Source organism: Cuculus canorus, chromosome 2, assembly GCF_017976375.1.
Source record: "Cuculus canorus isolate bCucCan1 chromosome 2, bCucCan1.pri, whole genome shotgun sequence".
In the NCBI taxonomy this organism is placed as follows: domain Eukaryota; kingdom Metazoa; phylum Chordata; class Aves; order Cuculiformes; family Cuculidae; genus Cuculus; species Cuculus canorus.
This window is the reverse complement of record NC_071402.1, coordinates 106,320,047-106,341,573: the sequence shown is the minus strand read 5'-3', so window position 1 is coordinate 106,341,573 and position 21,527 is coordinate 106,320,047. Positions and strand designations below refer to the sequence as shown.

General features: G+C 38.7%; 1 protein-coding gene across 3 annotated transcripts in view; it reads left to right on the top strand.

The window, feature by feature from the left end:
* Positions 1–21,527, top strand: part of SUGCT (succinyl-CoA:glutarate-CoA transferase) — a 329,484-nt gene that overhangs the window by 259,564 nt on the left and 48,393 nt on the right. For all 3 annotated transcript variants that reach the window (XR_008448763.1, XM_054059901.1, XM_054059902.1), the window contains exon 13: positions 18,088–18,151. Coding sequence is in view for 2 of the 3 variants with exons in the window: in XM_054059901.1 (XP_053915876.1) it covers positions 18,088–18,151 (64 nt within the window). In the remaining variant the exon portion in view is untranslated. The remainder of the gene's footprint in view (positions 1–18,087; positions 18,152–21,527) is intronic.

Sequence of the window (21,527 nt, the reverse complement as noted above, 5' to 3'; positions counted from 1 at the left end):
GTCCACTGATCTGAAATTAGCCTAACACTATGTCCTTTCTGTATCTTACAGAGTCCCATGTACCTTTTATTCTTCTGAAAAACTGAGGAAATACTATTTCCTGCATTTTAGAGATGTGTAACTGATGTACATAGTCCTGAATATATCTCAGTTCAATGGAGTACTATCATCATCATAGTAATGATAATCATATTTAAATACCAGAGCTACAATTACCTCCTCTCCTCTCCTCTCCTCTCCTCTCCTCTCCTCTCCTCTCCTCTCCTCTCCTCTCCTCTCCTCTCCTCTCCTCTCCTCTCCTCTCCTCTCCTCTCCTCTCCTCTCCTCTCCTCTCCTCTCCTCTCCTCTCCTCTCCTCTCCTCTCCTCTCCTCTCCTCTCCTCTCCTCTCCTCTCCTCTCCTCTCCTCTCCTCTCCTCTCCTCTCCTCTCCTCTCCTCTCCTCTCCTCTCCTCTCCTCTCCTCTCCTCTCCTCTCCTCTCCTCTCCTCTCCTCTCCTCTCCTCTCCTCTCCTCTCCTCTCCTCTCCTCTCCTCTCCTCTCCTCTCCTCTCCTCTCCTCACGGTCCCTGTTTTCTGAGGAGTGAGAATGTGAAGAATGAAGATCAGGACTGACCACACACAAAAGAATTAGAAGTCTGTGGTACCGTGGGGTATTTTCCAAAGTATGACATGCATTGATAACAAGCACAATTTTTTCCTTCCAAAACTTGCCCTGCTGCTGTGCTTCTTGGCCAGTGAGGCATAAAAAGCACCCTGTGCCTGCCCTGCACTTGTGTTGCACACAGGAGGGGCCCGAGAGTGGCAGCTCCTGATGGTGCAGCAAGCTCCGAGCTCTCCCAAGCACAAGCACAGGCTGTTTTGCACAAGCAAGAACCTCTGCAGGAATGGAGCCAAGGGAAGAGCAGAGCTCAATCCCACTATAAACTTGCGATGGGCAAGAGAGCCAGAGGGAGCCAGGGTGTGAGTGGTTCTCTGGGATGTGCAAGAGCAGCAGGCAAGAAGCCAGCTGAAAGGGCCTGGAGAAGCCCTGACAAGAGGCTGTGCTTAGTGCTACAGAGAAGAAACCACCCCCAGGGGCCTCCCTTGGAGCCCACCTGGGGCTCAAGGCCACCTTTGTGGAGCACAAGCAGCAGGCACCCAGCCACAATGGTCCAAAGGAGCCCTGGCAAGGGGCCGTGCTCAGCACTGCAGAGGAGTAAGAACCCCCCAGGGGATGCTTGCTAGCCCACCGTGGGAAAGAGAAGCCTTCCTCCACCAGTTACAGGGCAGGAAAAGCCATCTTCATGGTGCATGAGCAGCAGGCAGTGACCCAGCCAAAGTGGACCAGAGGAACCCTGACAAGTGGTCATGCTCAGTGCTGCAGATAAAGGCAAACCCCCACCCCAGGGACCAGTGCCAGTCTGCCCTGGGGGAAAATTCCTTCCTGCCCTCAGTGCTGGTGATTGGTTATTGCCTGAGCATGTGAGCAAGACCTGCCTCCTTATCCCACAGGCTGGTCACGCCTCTCAGGAGATGCCCAAGCTCTCTTGTTCCTCAACATAGAGCTACCTCAGGACCTTCCAAGAGTGGCCAAATGGCCCTACCCTGCTTGGTACTAGGGTCAAGAGTCCTTCCCGTGCCTAGTGGAACGCTAGTGAGTGTTCCAAAGCACTGGGATCCGTGGCAACATCTCTGCCTTCCATTCCTTATGGCTGCTGCCACTGGCTCCATGGGGAATGACAACAGTGAGCTGTGCAGTGCTCCTCAAGAATGTATTCCCTTGATATGGCCACAGCTACCCAGCTGAAGCAGGTTTTCTATCCATCACACTGGCACTGAAGGTTGCTCCACCAGGAGCTCGCCTTGCAGTGGAGAACCTCCAACATTCTCATCTAGCCTTTGGTCTTCCTCCCTCAGTCCCCTCCAAGTAATTTCACCAGCTCCTCAAGGACTTCCTCTCAGATGTCTTCAGGCTGCCTGTCAGGACAGATCTGGCAGCAGAACACAGCAGAAGGATTCCCCCCTTTCTTCTGCCCCAGGGCATTTTATCTGCTGCATTGCCAGGTGACAATGGGGATGATGGTGCCCCTCATGCACAGCCCCACCCATTGTCCTTCTGCCCAGCATCTTTTGTAGGAAGGCTTATGGGGTGCTGGCCCCAAGGCAGTCCCTGTGCTCAGGAGGCTCAGAGGGCTGTTCGTGCCCTTGGTGGCCACACACTGGGTACACCTGCTGGGCATCCCTGACTTTCTTCTCTGCCACCTGGCACCCAAGTACAAACCCAGTGCTGTTACTCTTCTCTCAGCCCATGGCAGAAAACAAACCTGAAGCCCAGAGACCACCCTTGTCAGCTGTCCCAAAGCTAACACTCTTGAGGCTAGGTTGGGCTACCCAGTCTGCTGAGTTGCAGGACCATGGCTGTGCAAAAAGTGATTTTCCTTTTTTAGACACTGAAATTGTAAGGGACCAGTTCTATCAGTTGAATGTTCATAAATCCATGGAGCCTGATAAGATTTATCGCAGAGTACTGAAGGAGACAGCAAATGTTACCACAGGATCAGTCTCAATCTTTTGCCAAAGGTCTTGGGACTCTGCGGATGTCCTTGCTAATTGGAAGCTAACCAATATTATTTCAATTTGCAAGAAGGGCATGAGGAAAGACACAGGAAATTACAGACCTGTTAGTCTGACCTTGGTAGCTGGAAAAATTATGGAGATCATAATGGGTGCTGTTGCAAGGCATTTAAAGGACAATGCAGTCATCAGGCACAGTCAACATGGGTTCACAAAGAGAAAGTCCTGTTTAACTAATTTAATGTCCTTCTTCAATAAGACCCCTCCCCCCCCCCAGTGGATGAAGGGAAGGCGGTGGATGTGGGTTTTTTTGGATTGTATTAAGGCTTTCAATGCTTTCCCTCACAGCATCCTCTGGAAGAGTTGTCTAGCTGGGGGATGACGGAGTATGAAGTGTTCTGGTTGAAGAACTGGCTGAACAGCAGGGTTCAAAGGGGCAGTGAATGGGGCTATATTTGGCTGGTGACTGGTAACCTACAGTGTTCCGTTTCTGTTCAGTCCTTTAATCAATTACCTGTATGCTGGAGTTGGATGCATGGTTAGTGAGTTTCCTGATGACAGTAAACTAAGAGGAGGTGTTGACACTGTCAAGGGACAAGAGGCCTTGCAGAGGGATCTGGATAGATTGAAGCACTGGATAATCATTAACAACATGGAATTGAACAAGAACAAATGTCAAATTCTGCATCTGGGATGGAGTAATGCTGTGCACAAGTCTAAATTGGGAGAATAGTGGCTGGAAAAGCACTGCAGAAAAGACTGTCGAGTTACTGGTTAGCAGGAGCCTCAATAGGAGTCAGCAGTGTGCTCAAGAGGACAACCCACATCCTGGGGTGCATCAGACACAGCACAAGCAGCTGGTCAGAAGAGGTGATTAACCCACTATGTTTAGCACTGTGGTAGCCTTATCTTGAGTACTGTGTGTGGTTCAGGGCCCCATAAATTAAAAAAGACTGTTTAGATACTTGAATGTGCCCATCACAGGAGGTTTGGGCTTAACATGAGGAAACCTTTCTTTACTGAGGTGTTGGTCTAGCCCTGGAACAGGCTTCCTAAGGGGTCCTGATGAGACACACCTGCCAGTGTTTAGGAGGCATTTGGACAATGCCCTTAATATGGTGCCTGAACTTTTGGTCAGCCCTGAAATGGTCAGGCAGTTGGAATAGATTAATTGTGATAAATCCCTTCCAACTGAACCATTTAGTTCCATCCCATTCTTCTTCTATTTTATGACTCTACACTATTTTAGAAAATAATAGAAAAAAAGTATTCACCTCTTTTAGTCTTGCCTTTATTGTAAGTTAATTATTTTTTGACTTCTGATCCACATTCTTTGCTTGGTACTTTGTTTTCCGATTGACTCAAAACCCAAACAGTGCAAAACAGTCATAATTTTAAAGAAACACTTTTAACAGTTACTTTGACTTTTCAAGGTTTTGGACTGAAAGTGTGCATCAGTTCTTACTGTGTCTCAACATTCATGTGCCTCTGTTAAGGAATCAAAGGCCTTTTACTATTTACCTTTTGAATGTATTTTTCAAGCTGTGCATTTTTTTTTTTACCTCAGTTAAGCAAACTTATGAGGAAGTTATTTTTTTTTATCTTGATGATACTAGCTATTTAGCAGATAAGTACTCTGAAAGTAGGATTATGTACACAGACTTCATTTGACCTGCCTGGTATACTAAAGAGTTGAAGAGATTTATTTTCCGAAATAGTTCTGGAAGAATAATCTGTTTGCAGGACAGGAGTTTATTACAAAACTTTGCCATTTGTAGAAAACATACTATATAAATAAGCTAGCAGCCATTTAATCAGAATGCCCAAAACATGAAATTGTGATGTATTTGTGTTGTATGTAAATTTGACTCAGGTTGGATGTAGTCTTATGAAACAGCTGCAAGCCTAAGACAGTTACATTTTTTGAAACTTTTTTATTTTATTACATGCCACCTCTGTATATTTTGTATATATTTGATTCCTCTTCATTCTACTCATCTACTTAAATAGCACTAGTTAGGATGAAAGCTCTTGTACAAAGAAAATATTCAGAGTAGCGCTTTTGGCTTAACATGAGAGTTTTCTTCTGGCAAATGCTAATTACTGCATAATCTGCTTCAAATAAGCTCAGGTACACTGAAGTCCTGCAAACTGATGTTATCATGAAGGCCCTGAAACACTTCAGTATGTGGACATCTACAAATTGCGTTTCCAGTTACATTGAATATAGAATCATAGAAGCATAGAATGGTTTGCATCAGAAAGGACCTTAAAAGATCATTCAGTTCCACCCCCCCTGCCAAGGACAGAGGCATCTCCCACCAGGTCAGGCTGCCCAAGGCCCCGTCCAACCTGGCCTTGACCGCCTCCAGGGATGGGGCGTCCACAGCTTCCCTGGGCAAGCCATACCAGTGCCTCACCACCCTCGCAACCTGTTCCAGTGTCTCACCACCTTCATTGTGAAGAGTTTCTTCTTAATGTCTAATCTAAACATTCCACCCTTCAATTTAAAGCCATTCCTCCTCATGCCATCACTACTCTCTGCTTAGATTTAAATGTTGGAAAAAAGGGTCAACAAAGAATATTGTCAATTCTGTTTTTAGTAGTGTTAAATCCTAGTATTAACTTATGTAATATTAAATAAGAAGTATGCCTGTTGAGGTAGAAGAAACCCTCAACACAAAATTGAGGTCTTAAAGTTGGGTATAAATTCTAAAATAGCTTGTAACATTGAAAGATGTTATTTTACACAGGTGAACTATTTTATGCCTTTGTTCATGCAAACTGTTGTAAGATTTTAAATGCAGAAAATCAGTCTGTGGTATTTTCCTTATTTTTTTTTTATTTAATCATCCGTTGGTCCCTCACAGCTCCTGTAACAACTTGTTTCCTTGTTTCAGCAACTATATGCTTTACTAAACTGATCTCTAAAGGGTATGAGGATGGTTTTCTGGAGAACATGTAAGAGTTTGTCTCTGTATAGAGACTCGGAACTCTCCAGAGTTTGATATTGCTGGGAATAGAGATGAAGAAATCATGTCTTAGGGAACTGGCAGGGTTTATATTCACTGTGTATATCTTCCTGAATATAAGATTTCAGGGACAATGTTCATGGTAACTCCACATGGAATTGCTGACCCTTCAGTTTGTTGAGGCTTGGACCTTTTACCTGCCTTCTTAGGTGTCCGTGCTAGGAACCTGACAGGGCAAAACAAAGTCGGGGCTTCTTATATACCAGGTTTGACCACAAATGCGAACATAAAATAGAAGACCAGTACAGAAATGCAAACGTGATGCTTTATCACTTTCTCTGTGCTTTTAGGGGTATATTTAGAACCTTCTATTATTCTAACATTTGAGGAAGGCTTAAGGAAATGAACAATGCTTTCCTAAGATTGGTTTCCATTAAATAGTTGATGCGTATTTTCCAGCCAAATGAGATTTTATTATGGGAACATTAGTAAAATGTGTAGTATAATATCCAGTGATGTTACTGCAGGCTATTGTTAAATATGTACATTAGCACTCAAATCTGCTATATTTCTGTTTTGTTTTTATAAATTTAGGTCATGTATTTTCATTGTTAAGGTTAATGGCATAGGATCATTAATTTGAAAACAAGAGAAGTCTGGAAGCACTGCAAAGTTCATAGGAAGCATTGTATTTAAAAAAGTATATTCTGTTTTGGTCCTAGTTATATATACAGTATTCAAATATTAATTACTTCTCACATCAGTTAGACGCCCATTCTGGTTATAATATTGACTAAGTAACTGGGAAATGTACTACTTTCAAAACTATGTTTTGTTTTGTTTTGTTTTTTTTAACAAGGATAGTTTCTGAAAGAAATCACCTCTTTCATGCGTACACTTGTTCCTCTGAATTACCTTCCTGGCTTTAGATTTCCTTTTATCTTACTGCAACTTGGAGAGAGGTTTTATGGTTCAGTAATAAAACTTTTGAACTTAAATGTTAATAATGATAAAGTGGGCAAAAATAGTTAAGTACTAAGCTGCTAGAAAGGAGTGGAAGGTACTGATACAAAGTGGGAACTTATTTTCCACCCAAATATGCTTCTCTATATATGTCTTGCAAGTTGCACTCTTGAATCGCAACTGTTTTGTGTACACACAGTTAGGAGGTCTCAAGTGCTTTTGTTGCCAAGACAATTAATGGGGCAGTATATAAGTCATGAAAGATCTCTATGTGCCAGAGTTTCTGTTCATGAAGTTTCCTTTGACTGCTCAGGGCATAAAGCACTGAGGAAGAAGAAAACAACGCTCAAACTGAACAGCATTGATGCTGTTTACCAATGCAGTCTGCCTTTGTTTCTCCATAGTGCTCCTTTGACTTAAGTAAAAACGCTGTTGTTCAAATCACATTCACAGTTCCCTTTCTAAAGGGCTACAAAGGTGAGTGCAAGAGTATGCAGGAATAAACCACCTACAAGGAGAGTTGTAGCAAATCTCTCCTTGCAGAAGGCTGAAGATCTGCAGGGGGATACTCTCATCTGGATGTACTTTACAACACTAAGCAGGTGCCAGTGTTAAGTGGCATTCCTCTGTGGATGAGCCAGTTTTGCAGTCCTGAGAAGGGGTAAGTACTCTGAGCTGACAGATGAGCTCTAACAAAACAATGAATGATGTATAAATAAACCACAACACTTACATAGCAGGTGAAAGATGGATGGAGTACTTAAAAGAAGGCTCTTGGGAACTCGGTGAGGCGTGCGAGATTGGAAAACCTATACTGATTATGTACTTTGTACTGGGAGAAACAGGTGAGGTCCCCAAGGACTGTCAGAAACCAAGTGATATATTAGCACGATGGTACAATGCTGTCGTTAATGGTTCCTTTGCTTGCTATTAGCAGTAAGTTTGTGAATATTTGAGGCTTCCTGACTAGTGAGATTTCTTTACCTTCTGTAAATGTATTCTTTCCATAATATGCATGTTTATCTGAGAAAATCAATGATTTCTATAACAGAACTATTAGAGGTGTTCTCACTATTCAATATTGATGAAGATTGCACATTTTGGAATAAGTTCTCCTACAGGTTGGACAAACACGTCAGTACGTTTTTCAGTCCAGAGTTGCAACTGTGTGTGACTTATTCCTATATCAAATGGCAAACTGGTACTTCTGAAAAATCTCAGTTGTGCTAAGCCCTATAGAAACCACCAGAATTTTCTCTTCATCATCACCAGCTCTGTAGGCAAGTCTGGATATGACTCCTGAATATAATGAGTGTATGAAATATCCACAGAGTCGTTATGAGAACAATGGCAGTGGAAAGATTCTCAGTATTTCCTCCCCACCAGTCTCCCACTTACGTACACAGTGCTTGAAGGCGTGGTAATCCTAGCTTATTACCACTGTAGGAATATACTTACATTCATTTGCATTTACAAGTTAGTTTCCACAAAGGAAAACATCTGGAAACTTATTTTGTTTCTGTTTAGTATGAGAGATAATTCACAATGAAATAAAATAAAATGAAAACCTTACACGTGACATTCTTGACAACAAAATAATATAACCCATGTACAATTCAGGACACTTCTCTTCATTTTTACATTCACTTGCATTTTTAAACATTATTTGTAGTTTAGGTTTGTCCGTGTTGATGAGAAAAACTGCAAATGCAGTATTGAAATGCTGAATATAGTGTTTGTAATAATCTGATGTAGGAAAAGTATTGAAAACCAGTGATTTGTAACATCATTGCTAGCAGTAAATTACTGGCAATTTTGATTGAAGGAAGCAAAACCAGTCAGTATTTCAGCCTGTTGCAGTAATAAAATAAATCTGTTTCTGCAGCACCTTCCAGGTGATCAGTGTGGAGTTGTCAGTGTTATACATGAAATGTATGCTGCAGCTGGAGAGAAGCTCTTTGATCCCAGAGCCAGCACTTTGAATACAGTGACACCCCATCTTGCTGTCAGGATGAGCCAGGTCTCAAATCCAAATAGCAGTACAGCCAACCATCTTTGCTTAAATATTTCTGTGAATTTAGGATTTATGCATTCAAACCTAGCAAAAACGTGGTTTTACAATCATAATTCAGTTCTCAGGAAAAAAACCCAAAACCACATCTGAAAAGTATGTGTATTTTTTAACCAATAAGGACAAATTCTCCCCTCTGCCACGTTTCCAAACTGGTGATGCAGGAGGTCGTCAGGGAGCTGTACTTGTGCACCTGAGGGAAAGGGCCTGATTTTTGAGCACCTGGAAAGCCCTCTGAAGTCCGAGTCAGGTCTGCAACTTTGAAAATCAGGGATTTTATGCAGTTAGTTACAGGCTTCTCTGTTTGCATTTTGTTTATATTCTGATCTGAGTTATAAATCTTTATTCTTTTTATATCCTTACTATTCATTATAAATATTAATTATACCATATCCTAAAATACCCCTCTGAATTCTTTCTTCTCCACAAGAGTTAAAGACCTGATTCTTTACCGGAATATAGTCTGCTATGAGAAGTACCTTCTTTTACTTTCATTATTTTCCAATACACCTGATGAAAACATTTGAGATTTATTAGATGCATTTAGCAGCTGTCTCATATTTACCTGCAATGTGAGGTATAAAATCAATTTAGTACTTTTACTCAGGAATAAGTATGTGTTTGACGATTAGACAATGGCAAGGGTGTTTCTGCTGTGTCACAAATGTTTTTCATTGTTTAATATTTTTTGGATTATTTAATTTCTCTTTCTTGTGTGCATTATACTGCAGCTGATTTGACAGTAAGGACTTTTTCATTTTTATTTTGTAACAACAGGTGGTAAGAAAAGTAAAACATAAATTTGGGAACTAAATGTAAGTATCAGGATCATAACTTAAGTGATTGAATTTGAAAAATGAGTTAGGAAATTGAATTACTAAAAACATTAATTGCCAGGTTCATGTTGGCCACAAAACCAATTTGCTGAGTAGATTCTCAGGGAGGAAGAGAGTGAGGCCAGAATTCAAAGAACAGGCTTTTGTAGGGTGCCTGAGAAAAGCTCACTGTGGTGGATATATTCTGTGACTAAAAGAATCCTGGACACTTATCCAGGAAACTTGCGAGTTTTCATCATCTTTATGCTCACTTCTAAACTGCTTTTGGTCTAATGTGCAGGTTTCATAATTTAAGATTTTCACTATTTCATTTAGTGGATGACAAGAAGTAGGATTTCCATTGGGAAGCTTACGCAGAGCTTTGGAGGAGGAAGAAGCTCTATGGAAGCAGTTGTCTAGATTCATAGTAAAACTAGACAGCTGGTGTAGGAAATTAATGAATGTAGTTATTCATACAGGAGTTGAGGAAAAGCTGAAAAGTGAGGGCTCTCACCGTTTAAAGACATGTACTAATGATGTCAGCCATATAAAAGGTGCAAGGGACAAGAATGAAATGTACAGGAAAATGAAGGAGGGACAACTGAGAAATTCTGGAAAGCTAATACAGTGTCAAACTTAAAGAGTTAAATAGAAACCGACATGGCCAACTCCCTACGTCCCCACATGCATACAAAACCTATACATATCTGTATACTAACAGTAGATATCTAAAAGAAAAAATAGGTAACTTGAAATTCTTGGCAAAGGAAAATCTTGACATGGTAGCCATTACAGAAGAATGTTGGAATGACAAAAATCAATAGGAGAGTGTAATATCTGGCTGTAAACTGAACAGGAAGGACAGATTAGGTCATAGAGCTGGGGGAGCAGCACTAGGGCTGTACCATTGAGCCTTCTGATCAGAAAATGGATATTGTGTCCAAAACATTGAAGGAGATCAAAGACTGAACTAAGCTTAATGAGGTAGTAATAGTGGGTGACTTCAACAACGTTCAGCTAGTCAAATGTCACAGTGGAACAGAGCATGAGGGAAGCAATCCTCATCACTGACTGATTGCTTTTTTGGAACATTTAATTGTAGAGCACGTAAATAGAATGGCAGTTCTTGAATTAAGTGACATAGAAGAATGCAGGTAAGAAACTCTGAAGTTCTGTATCAGAGCAGGCCTTTTGGGTTAAAATTGTGGCCGCCGTAAAACTTAAATTCAACATTGAAGAGCAAATAGCTATTTTATAGAACCACTTCTAGACCAGAGGATGTAAAACCTCTTCAGGCAAAAGTTACTAAATAAAAAGTAAGGAAATTCTCTTTCCACAGAAGAGCAACAAAACTGGTGAAGAGGCTGGAAAACAAGTCTTATGAGGAGCAGCTGAGGGAACTGGGGTTGTTTAGCCTAGAGGAGTCTAAGGGGAGACTTTATTTGCTCTCTGTAACTGTCTAAAAGGAGGTTGCAGAGAGATGGGTGTTGGTCTCTTCTCCCAAGTGATAGTTGATAGGACAAGAGGGAATGGCGTCAAGCTGCGTCAGGGGAAGTTTAGTTTGGACATTAGGAAAAATTTCTTCACAGAAAGGGTTATCGAGCACTGGAACAGGCTGCCCAGGGAGGTGGTGGAATCACCATCCCTGGAGGTGTTTAAAAGCAGATAGGTGAGGTGCTTGGGCACATGGTTTAGTACTAGACACATATGGTTGGAGTTGATGATCTCTAACATTTTTTCCAACCTAATGATGCCATGATTACATGAAATTAAATCCTAAGAATCAACATAGAATCCAGTTGAGGTGCTTTGTAGTAAAACAAGAGACACAGTGACCAAGTAGAAAAGCAAGAACTATTTGAACATGGCAACGGGGAACAGGATTTTTTCAAACCAAAGATATATGCTCTGGACATCAACCCCCCATCCCTTGGGATGTCAATTAAAAGGAATTTTGTCTACAGCTTGTGTGTAAAAAGCTTTGAAGCTGTAGCATAAGAAAGATTTTGTCAAAGCCATCACCTCACACCCACAAAGAAAAGAGAAAGTTTACCAGAGCAAACAATCTGTGAGGCACAGGCCTAGCAGAAAGCAGAAATGGAGAATAAGGACATTCCAGTGAACTATGATTTTCTTTTGTTGTATTCACTTATTACATATGTGGTGCTAGGGACATAAGAGACTATAATGTACAGCATTTAGTGTGTCAGAATAAGGGACTGAGAATAAAGAGGTAAATTAACAGGCAACCAGAAACAAAAAACAAGCATGTCACTTATTTGAAATTTGGAAAGAATGTTACTTTTGTTTAAATTAGATATTGTTCCACCACGAAATGGTGATAGACTTCAACTATGAGAGGTAGATGCAGGTAAAGTGGAGATAAATGTGATTCACTAGTACAATACTTAAATTGCCTTCTCCAGGTGAGGCCTATATGTTAAAAGCTGTATTTGGAAACAATAATGATAAAGTTATTAGTGATAAAAGACAACTTTCATCAGCAACAGGACTTGAAAATACTGGGACTACTGCACTGAAAAAAAAGGTGGAGAGGAAACATGCTGATATGGAAAACATTCTGCTGTGTAGCATCATTCTAGAAATAAGAGACCAAGCAGAACCAGACATGAGACGGGGATACATTTAATATCTGTTTCAGCATTCAAATGAGTTAGAATCATAGAATCATAGAATCATAGAATCATAGAATAGTTTGGGTTGGAAGGGACCTCAAAGGTCATCTAGTTCCAATTCCCCTGCCATGGGCAGGGACATTCCACTAGAACAGGCTGCCCAACGCCCCTTCCAACCTGGCTTTGAACACCTCCAGGGATGGGGCATCCACAACCTCTCTGGGCAACCTGTTCCAGTGTCTCACCACTCTCATAGTGAAGAAATTCTTCCTGATGTCCAAGTCTAAATCTGCCCCTCTCCAGTTTATACCCATTCCCCCTGGTCCTATCCCCACAAGCCTTTATCAACAGCCCCTCTCCAGCTTTCCTGTAGCCCCTTCAGGCACTGGAAGGTCGCTGTAAGATCTCCTCTGAGCCTTCTCTTCTCCAGGCTGAACAGGCCCAGCTCTCTCAGCCTGTCCTCATAGGGAAGGTGCTCCAGCCCTCTGATCATCTTTGTAGCCCTCCTCTGGACACTTTCCAACAGCTCCATATCCCTCTTATTTTGAGGATTCCAGAACTGAACACAGTATTGCAGATGAGGTCTCACAAGAGAGGAATAGGGGGACAGAATCACTTCCCTTGAAGTGATGAGTTACGATATTTTTATTTGGAAGGAGGTGCTTTCAGGCTGTGGGATGTAATTCCAATGTGGCGTTGTGTTCACAACACGTGCTGTTACTTCTTTGGGGAGTGATTATGGCCTTAGCTCTATGTTCAGCATGTACAGGAAAAAACAATATTATTATTTTCTTGTGGTTTGGAGGCATGAGTAGTAATTACATTTACCAACAGCTGGCTATCTTGTGGCTACAAAATTATGGAGAAAATTATTATATCATTTCCTCTAGGGCTCTGAAAATCCTTTTCACTAAAATCTAAGTGAAACTATGAGGGCATGGTATCTGTACTATTGCATAGTTTGAATGCATGGCTTTACATTAGTAGCCATTTTTAAAACTTGTGATGAGGGCCTGACAATGTTTTATACGTTTTTGATTCCAGCATCTCTTTCAAATGTGATTTGGAAGCTGATTGTACCTAGAATGGATTTGAAACCTTGCTGGCAGTTCAAAGAGAAACAACATTGTCAGGGAGGATGATTACATGCATAATCATTACATTACATTTGAAAAGAACTAACATTATATGAAATTAACGTTATAATAATTGCAAAATTTACCAGATGTTTACTAGGTGCCCGAACACCCTGTTATCCATGTGAAAAAAGGCAGAAACAGTGTTTATGATTTGCCTACCTGCCACTTCTGCTGCATCAACAACAAAATAAAGTATTTTACTTCTTTAGCATTTAAGACAGCCAGTCATTTTTTTGAGGGATGCAAGGAAGATTAATGTGTGTTATAATATTAATTATTAGTTTCAGTTTCACAACTTGTTTTACTTTCCTAGATAATCTTTTTATCAAAAGAACATTTTTGTATATGTATTATATTTATCAAGTAAGAGACACATCATCAAGCATCAGATATTCTTACAAGTTGTGGAGTATCCAAGAAAAAACAGATTTCTTTAAATCACCCTGAAGCCATATCCTGCATGGTGATAGTATTTCTAGGTGTTTTTTTAGACAGATAAATAGGTACTCACACATAATTCCAAAAGAAAGCCAGTGTAGAAGTTAATAGCTGTTATGTCTTACTACCTTAAGGAACAGTACAATCATAGAAAAATTAGAATTTTACCTTTTTCCTTGAAAGATCTGTGAAAGTTGAAAAAGTGTCTTGCACCACGGTATGTACCATATGTTCTTGTGAAGAAGGAGTCATAAGTCCCAAGCAGTTGAATATAAAGCCCATATTTATGTCTGGATTTTCATCCTTGCATGTCTTTTACACAAAGATAAAATTTAAAATTGTTTCTGCTGCCATATTGTATTTTAATATCATAATTACATTTCTTTTGAAGTTAATTTTATTCTCTTTTTTTTTCCTTATATGTCACTTAGCTTTCAAGTGAGACTCAAAAGAGATTCAAATACTGAAAGAAAAATTACAACACTGAACTGAACATGCCCACTGGTAATATAAATATTAATGCAGAAAAGTAGTGTTTGTTGAATAATTATTTTGAACAAAGTGAGAATACAAGAAACAACTACAGTTAATATTTGGTCCTGCTTGTGAAAACAGATGGCTAAGGGGTTTTAACTCTGCCTGCTATAAAAAATTTAACCACATTTTAACTGCAGTTATTAATAACGTTAGGGAAAAGAGCAAAATCAATCATTGAAGTTGTTATATCTGAATTACTGTGAGCTTCATAGCAGCTGATGTAAATATCCTTCATAGCTTCTCTCATGACAAGCTAAGAGGCAGTGATGAAACAACTGAGAATATATATGATGAAATATATTAAATTACCCTTAGTTTGCATTACACAAGCAAAACATTAAGATCTTTGCTTAAAAGACTCTAGGTGGTCTTCCTTGCATATAGTATTGGACTAATCTAGTATTGAAGTAACTTTTAAATGAAATTCTTTCATTCTCTGATGTTAGAAGACACAGTCATATGAATTGTTCTATTTGCGGTAGTATGACTAAACTCGTGTTATACCCTATACCGTCTAAATAAATTTAAAATATAGCGAGTCCTATTGTTTTTATCCATCAACAAGCAATATTTTCTTTTTGTAACATCTGATACTGTCTGCATATACAATAAATAATCTCAAAGCAGAATTTTAGCAACTAATGATAGAGAATTACATGTATTCTGCATTGTATATATAATATCTACGTAGTTTTTCAAATTCAGTCTGCAAGAAAAAATTATTTAAAAAAAAATGTGTAGCAAGAATTGGTGCAGGAATCAGTATAACAAATGCAAAAACCAGAGCAACCCTATCTTCTATTAACTGCAGTAGAATGCATAGAATTTCTTACTATTTCACATATAACCTTGTCTTTCTTGCAGATGGAAGAAACTTTTCTTTTAAGTGTCAGGAGGAAAGACAAAAACATGCATGAAGAGAAAAAGGAAATCCTACATGAACATGTCAAAATACCAGCAGGACACTACTAGTACTATTGTTGAGTTAAAATTACAACATGATGACATCGTATTCTGTTTTCATTAACAAGCAGACAGACAAGAGAGGTTCCTTCTTTGATCTACAATATGACTGTATTTGGAATAAAATGAAATGGCATGAAAAGGTTATTACTGAAAGACAGAAGACTGCTTCTGATTTTCTTACAATGATCTCATTGTAATCAGTGTAAAATGCCACCCAAACATTAACTTGGTTCACAAAAACTCAAATGGAAATAGTTAATTTAGTAATAGGGTATTTCTAGCCTGGAAAGTAAGCCAAATGGAGAAAGAAATTGTAGATGGATCTACTGATGGCCATCATTTTTCACTTGGTCCTTGTGATTCATCAGTTCCTTAGTTTGAGCTAAGGTGAATACAAAGGAGGTGGAAGACTCCACCATATCAGAAGGGTCATGACCATTTGAGCAGTACAAGACAGTGGAGGAGAAGGCCTTCAAATTCGCTGTTTGTCCTTAGTCTGTCTTTGATGATAATAGATGTGCACTTTGCATTCTCCTCAAGGCTAGGGTGCAGTAATCTGATATGTTTCCTACATACTTTTTAGAATGCATATGAGGAGGGTTCAGTGAAAGTGTTTTTTTGATTTCATTTCGTGAATCCTGATGGTGAAACACGTGAAACAGGAAATTACGCAGTTCTTTTGAAGAGAATTGGTGAAGTGGGAAAAAGAAACAGTCTTTGGCCAGATTCCTTGCTTGAGGGTTCTTTTCTTCAAAAGAAAAAATGGAACTGAGTATACCAAGATAGGCTTAATAACTGTAGAAAGTAGCAGTAATGACAATTGTAGTGTTTTCAAGAAAATAATCTATCTGAGAGGGAAAATCATCACCGTATTTATCATGAAAAAGGAAAGGAATCTTGACTATGTCTTAAATGATTCTTTTAAAAGGAAATAGAAGTTATAACAAACTGATGATCCTCAAAGATACTACAGGTTTTTGTTAATTAATTCTGTAAAGAAAAGGGAGATGGAATTTGAGTCTAACAAAAGGAAATATTTTAAAAGTAATATGTCTGCCTTATTAGAGTATGAATTTAGAGACCTAGAATACAGGAAGTCATGAATTTTGAGGAAGTTATGAATTCTCTGCTAGAGAATCATAGATGTTTTTCTTTAACCAAATGGCACCATATTGAGGTACAGCCATTAATTTGCCATCTGAAGAAGTGCTTATGTACTTGAGTGTGCTGTTGGTTTTGAAGTTCAAATAAGCATGCCTTATTGCATTTAGGTCACAAAAAAATGCATAAAGAAAGCCTATGTAAGTAAGTTATGGAGAAAGGAGGCCAAAGTTTCAATACTGTTTGATTAAGGACATAGCCGGAAAGATTCTAAATTTGAGTTAAACCAAGATACTATATTTTCCAATTCTGTCATTTGGAAAAACATTCTGAATATCTCACTTGAATATCTACCAAAACTGGCATTAACCCTCCAGAAGAGAAATAGAATTAATATTTTGGTACAGTGACAAACGATTAGGCCAGTGAACAGATATTCTTCCACCAGCATCTGTTAGTGGAAATATCTGGATTTCTAAATGTCAGCTAAACAGGCTTACCCCACAAGCTAAGACAAAGCTGACCTGACCTTTTGACACCACCTGTTCAGGAATGGGAATTTCTTAAGCATGCTATTCTACACAGATAAAAAGTTCACAAAATTTGACCTGGAAAGAATTGCTAAAGGAATTAGTTTTGTTTAGTCTAGAAAAGAGCAGACTGAGGGAGGATGTGATTACAATCTTCCACTACATAAAAGAATGTTATAAAGATGCTAGTGATTGGTTTTCTCTGTCCAGTTGGAGAAACACAAGGATAAAGATGTTTAATACAAAACAAAGGTATTTAGATTATGTATTAGGAAAAATATTTCTAACAATAAAAATAGAGAATGTGGTGCAGACTACATAAGAAAATTGTCATCTTGTTAACTGGAAATTTTCAAGAACAATTAGACCAACACCTGTAGTTAATAGCCAACATTGCTTATGTTTTTTATGGTGAAATGTGAATAGGGAGATGTATCACATGATCACTTAACTGTCTTTGTCCATCTTTCATTTCTTTAGCTGATACATTTGGTAAGGCACTCTATTAATATTTCAGATTTGTTGTTACATTGGATATGAAAATAATTGCTTAGTGGAAAGCTTTTTATTTGTAGAGGATACTTCAATAACACAATAATTCTGAAGAATTCTGATTATGTTATTAAGGTAATAGTGTTAAAAGGATGGCAGAACAATAGGTAAGGAAATGATAAGGATTACTTATTGGCTTTGGATGGAGAATTATACTAACGATATCAACTCTCACTTGAGAGTTTTCATGTCATACATTGGGTTTGGGTTTGGGTTAATAACAAGGAACTGGAAACTGTGATGAATAATCACCCCAGTAGTACACAAAGCTGAAGCATGGCCTACCCACTCAAAAGAACAGAAATAACATCAAAATTATGGCATCTTTCCTGAATGTTTGTAAGAACTAAGACAGCATTTTATAGTGCAATCCATCATAAGCTCAAAAGTAACTGAGTAAGAGTGAAAAACCTCCCACTAGAACGTAAGTTACATATAGGCCTTCAATATATATTGCAGATTAAAGTGAATGCGGGTGAAGGTTTTAATTCTCATTCCATCTTGGTATTAGTTTTCTTTCAGTTTATTAGTTTTTGAACTGATTAATTTCTTATGTTTGATGTTAGGTATTAAGAGCTTAAAGACATGTTACACTTGTAAAGTCTTACTGAGGCATTTCTTTAGATGCGTAAAAGAAAGTATTTGCCAACATCAGGGCTTTCATTTTACAGGCAGAAAAAATTACTTGAACTGTAGGTCCCTGTGTTTTCAGATTTTCTGTGAAAGGACATGATAATACTTCTCTCTCTTTTCCTCTTGGGTTTAGGAACCCTTTATATTTTTTTTATTACATATGTGTTTGGGGTTTTTTTCTAGGTGCTGCACAATGGACTTGTGATGGAAATGAATCATCCAACAGCTGGGAGGATAGCTGTTCCAGGTTAGAAGTTTATTTCTTATTTCTATATGGAGCTCGAAAGTAAATGCTGCATGTCATCCTCAGTAGTTCTGCAACACAGCTGAGGACATGACACATCTTCACATTTCACTCAAATGAACAAAAGTTTAACCAGAAAGACTTTAGTGCTTATTTGTTCTGGTAGCAGAAAAATGGGTTAAAATGTGTGTCAAAATAGCTTCTGGTTTTCATTGATCAGTTGTCAGAAAATATGAATGTGGATTTGATAATATTCGCAAACTCCCACTGCTAGAAATATTACTGCTAAATCATCTACATGAATATGTGAACCTGGTTTTGATTTAGGTCTATTTTGCAAGTTACATAGGCTTCTTTTAGGGACATGTCCATGTAAAAAAAAAAAAAAAAAAAAAAAAAGGAGAAGTGAAGTTCATACTGAAGGTATCATCACACTATTTTGTTTTATGAAGCTCTACAATGATGAAGTCTTAAAGGTTTTCCAAAGAATACAGAAGTAATAAACTAGTCTCTCCTCTTTTAAGCTGTAAGTAGATCAGGACTTGGAGCTGGTGTAGTTTTACTTTCATCAGAGTTAGGTATGGAATGAGATTAGGTTTATCTAGAGCCATTATGAAAATGCTCATTCATATCCTCACAGTTGGCTCTGTTTTGACAACTGAGCTTTATCTGACAATCTACTAGCTATTGGGTCAACTTTTTTTGCTTCTCTGGGCTTTTCTCTCTCCCAAGCCACATTGAGAATTGTTTCCACTCTCATTCAAAGCACCATATCATTTTTATTTTTAAAACATCTTCTCCTTACATTGTGATATTCTGTGCCAAATCCTATCCTCTGACACAGCATCCAGTTATCAATTTCAGTTGACTTGAGCATATGTAGGAAGAATTTGACCCATAAAATTTATCTTAATTTGCACATCCTGGAATCACACTGGGATGCAGAAAGAATTATTTGAAAGAAATCAATTCCATATTAGATCATGTTTTCTACATGGATAGAGGGGGTGTTTTGTGTATGTGTATGTGTACGCTTCTTATTTGCTCTTTATCACAGTTTGCATTCCACATTTGGTCCCACTGGGCTTGGATATTTTGTTGATTGTATTAAAAAATGCTTTAATTTATATCTGGAAATATGCACATATCTGGAAAGAGTAATCCTTTTGTTTTAGTTTCTAACAGAAAAGTAATCCTGGTTTATTTATCCAAAATGAAAACACTAATACGACTTTTGGTTTAATTCTTTTTAAAGAAGTGGGGAAAAAAGCTTTGCAGATGGTAGAGAAAGTGCATAAGGTTTTCATGTTGCATACAATGTATAATCTATCTTAGCGAAAGCAAATACTCCTTAAGGGGATAGGTTAAACTGCAAGAAGAGGAAGGAGATGAAAGGAATGTTCTAATGTCTGTCAGCAACGATAGAATGTATTAGCAAGAGAGTCAGTTTTTACATAGGTAAGCTATAGTACTTCCCAAATCCTTAGTTATTTTTTATTTTATTAAACCAACGACACTGCACTAAACTAAAATAAATCATCTTAATCTCTAATGGTTTGCCATTTATATGGGCTTCTATGAAGAGTTCCTTGTGAAGCAGGTGGTTGAAATGATTACTGGATTTTTGAGCAGGAAAAGGAGAATTCCTTCCTTTCGTGGCATGGGAGGATAAGGAGAGGAGAAACAGAGGAAGGAAGGGTAAAGGACACATTCAGTGTGAGCAAAAGAGGCCTATTGATATCACTGGAAAGACAGTGCGTTACTCTGTCCTGTAATTAAAGTGCATAAGTGAGTTTGGCCACTGTTGATGGTAGGCAATGGCAGTAGCCTGGAATTGTCCTGAATATACCTGAAAAGTATAGGGAAGAGTGTGCAGAGAAGACCTCTGGTAGATAATCTGTTTCTCAAGGACTAGCTAAAATAGTAATGGCATTTTTTTCAATGTGATTATATTTGAATACATTATATTTGGTCAAGAACGACTTTACTAAGCTCTCACTTTCTGGCTCAGAGTTGCTTACATAAAGATATTAAGGTGAATGTTGGAAATGAATAGACTAAAAATGTGTCTCCTTAAAGAGACTGATGAGGCTCTGATCCCCCCCCCCAAAAAAATGGGTGACTTCTTAACTGTGTAAGCCAGATTTTAATGTGTCTTTTAGTAATTGAATTGGACATTATACTTGAGGCTCCCAACAGAGTGCTGCCAAGTAAAGTGAGTACAGTGATATACACTTACTGAGTGAGAGCATGCTGGCAGCATTTCAGCTCCAAGTATCGTGGTTGGCCTCTGTGTCTAGCATATCAGTTTGAAGTAGTCCTTCTGCACGTGTGTCCCCACTTTGAGAGGAGGTTCAAATCTGTATATGAATCCACAGTTATAGATCTTGCATCTTGAAATTCTGAAGGATTTTGCCATTAACTTTAGTGCAGACTACATTTTGATGCTGGACTTGGTGATTTATACCCCTCCTTTACTTAAATATCTTTTGATGTGGTTATTGAATTTGGTTCTTTCCACACCTAGTCAATGCTTTCCTCCTTGCCTTTTTAAATAATTACCAGTGTGAGATATAGAGTGTGTCCATAAGCATATTGTAAGGTCCTGGTGGAATTGGAGTGGGGGAATATGTAAATATTATAGCTGACATGTAAATATTCTATTCTATTCTATTCTATTCTATTCTATTCTATTCTATTCTATTCTATTCTATTCTATATTTTCAAAATGCATATTGATGATAGGAGAGATAGAGACTTTGGATTTTATTATCTCTTTCTTCACGTATTCACTGAAAAATGTATTTGCACATATACACTCCTGTTACTGTTAACAAGATATCTTTAATTCAAGAATGGATGTGAGAAAGTGAGTTCATCATGACTGACTAAGAGTGACTAAGATTGCAACACCGTTTTAAAAAAATGTGGTTCTGTGGTAGTTAAGTGATTTCATTAGGATACTGTTCTACCTATATAATTCAGTATATTCATGTCATGAAGATATTCTAGACCTGACTATACATATACATATACATATACATATACATATACATATACATGGCATATCAGAAGGTGCAATACTGTGAGAGATCCTCACTTGAGTCTCAAAGGCACTGTACTGCATTCATTCACACACACAGAACTGGCTCATATGGTTGCAAGGTTCTACTGAACAATCTCTCTGGCTCTGTATCCGAAGTTAGCTTAATCTTTAGTTTGGGGCAGGACTCCAAAGACACCAAGGAGCTGGAGCATCTCAGATGGAGAGGCTGAGAAACAGTGGCTGGTTCATCCTGGGGAAAAGGCAGCCTCAGGGGCCCTGGCAGCAGCCCCCCAGCACTTGCAGATAGGTTGTCTGCATAAAGAGCCAGGCCCT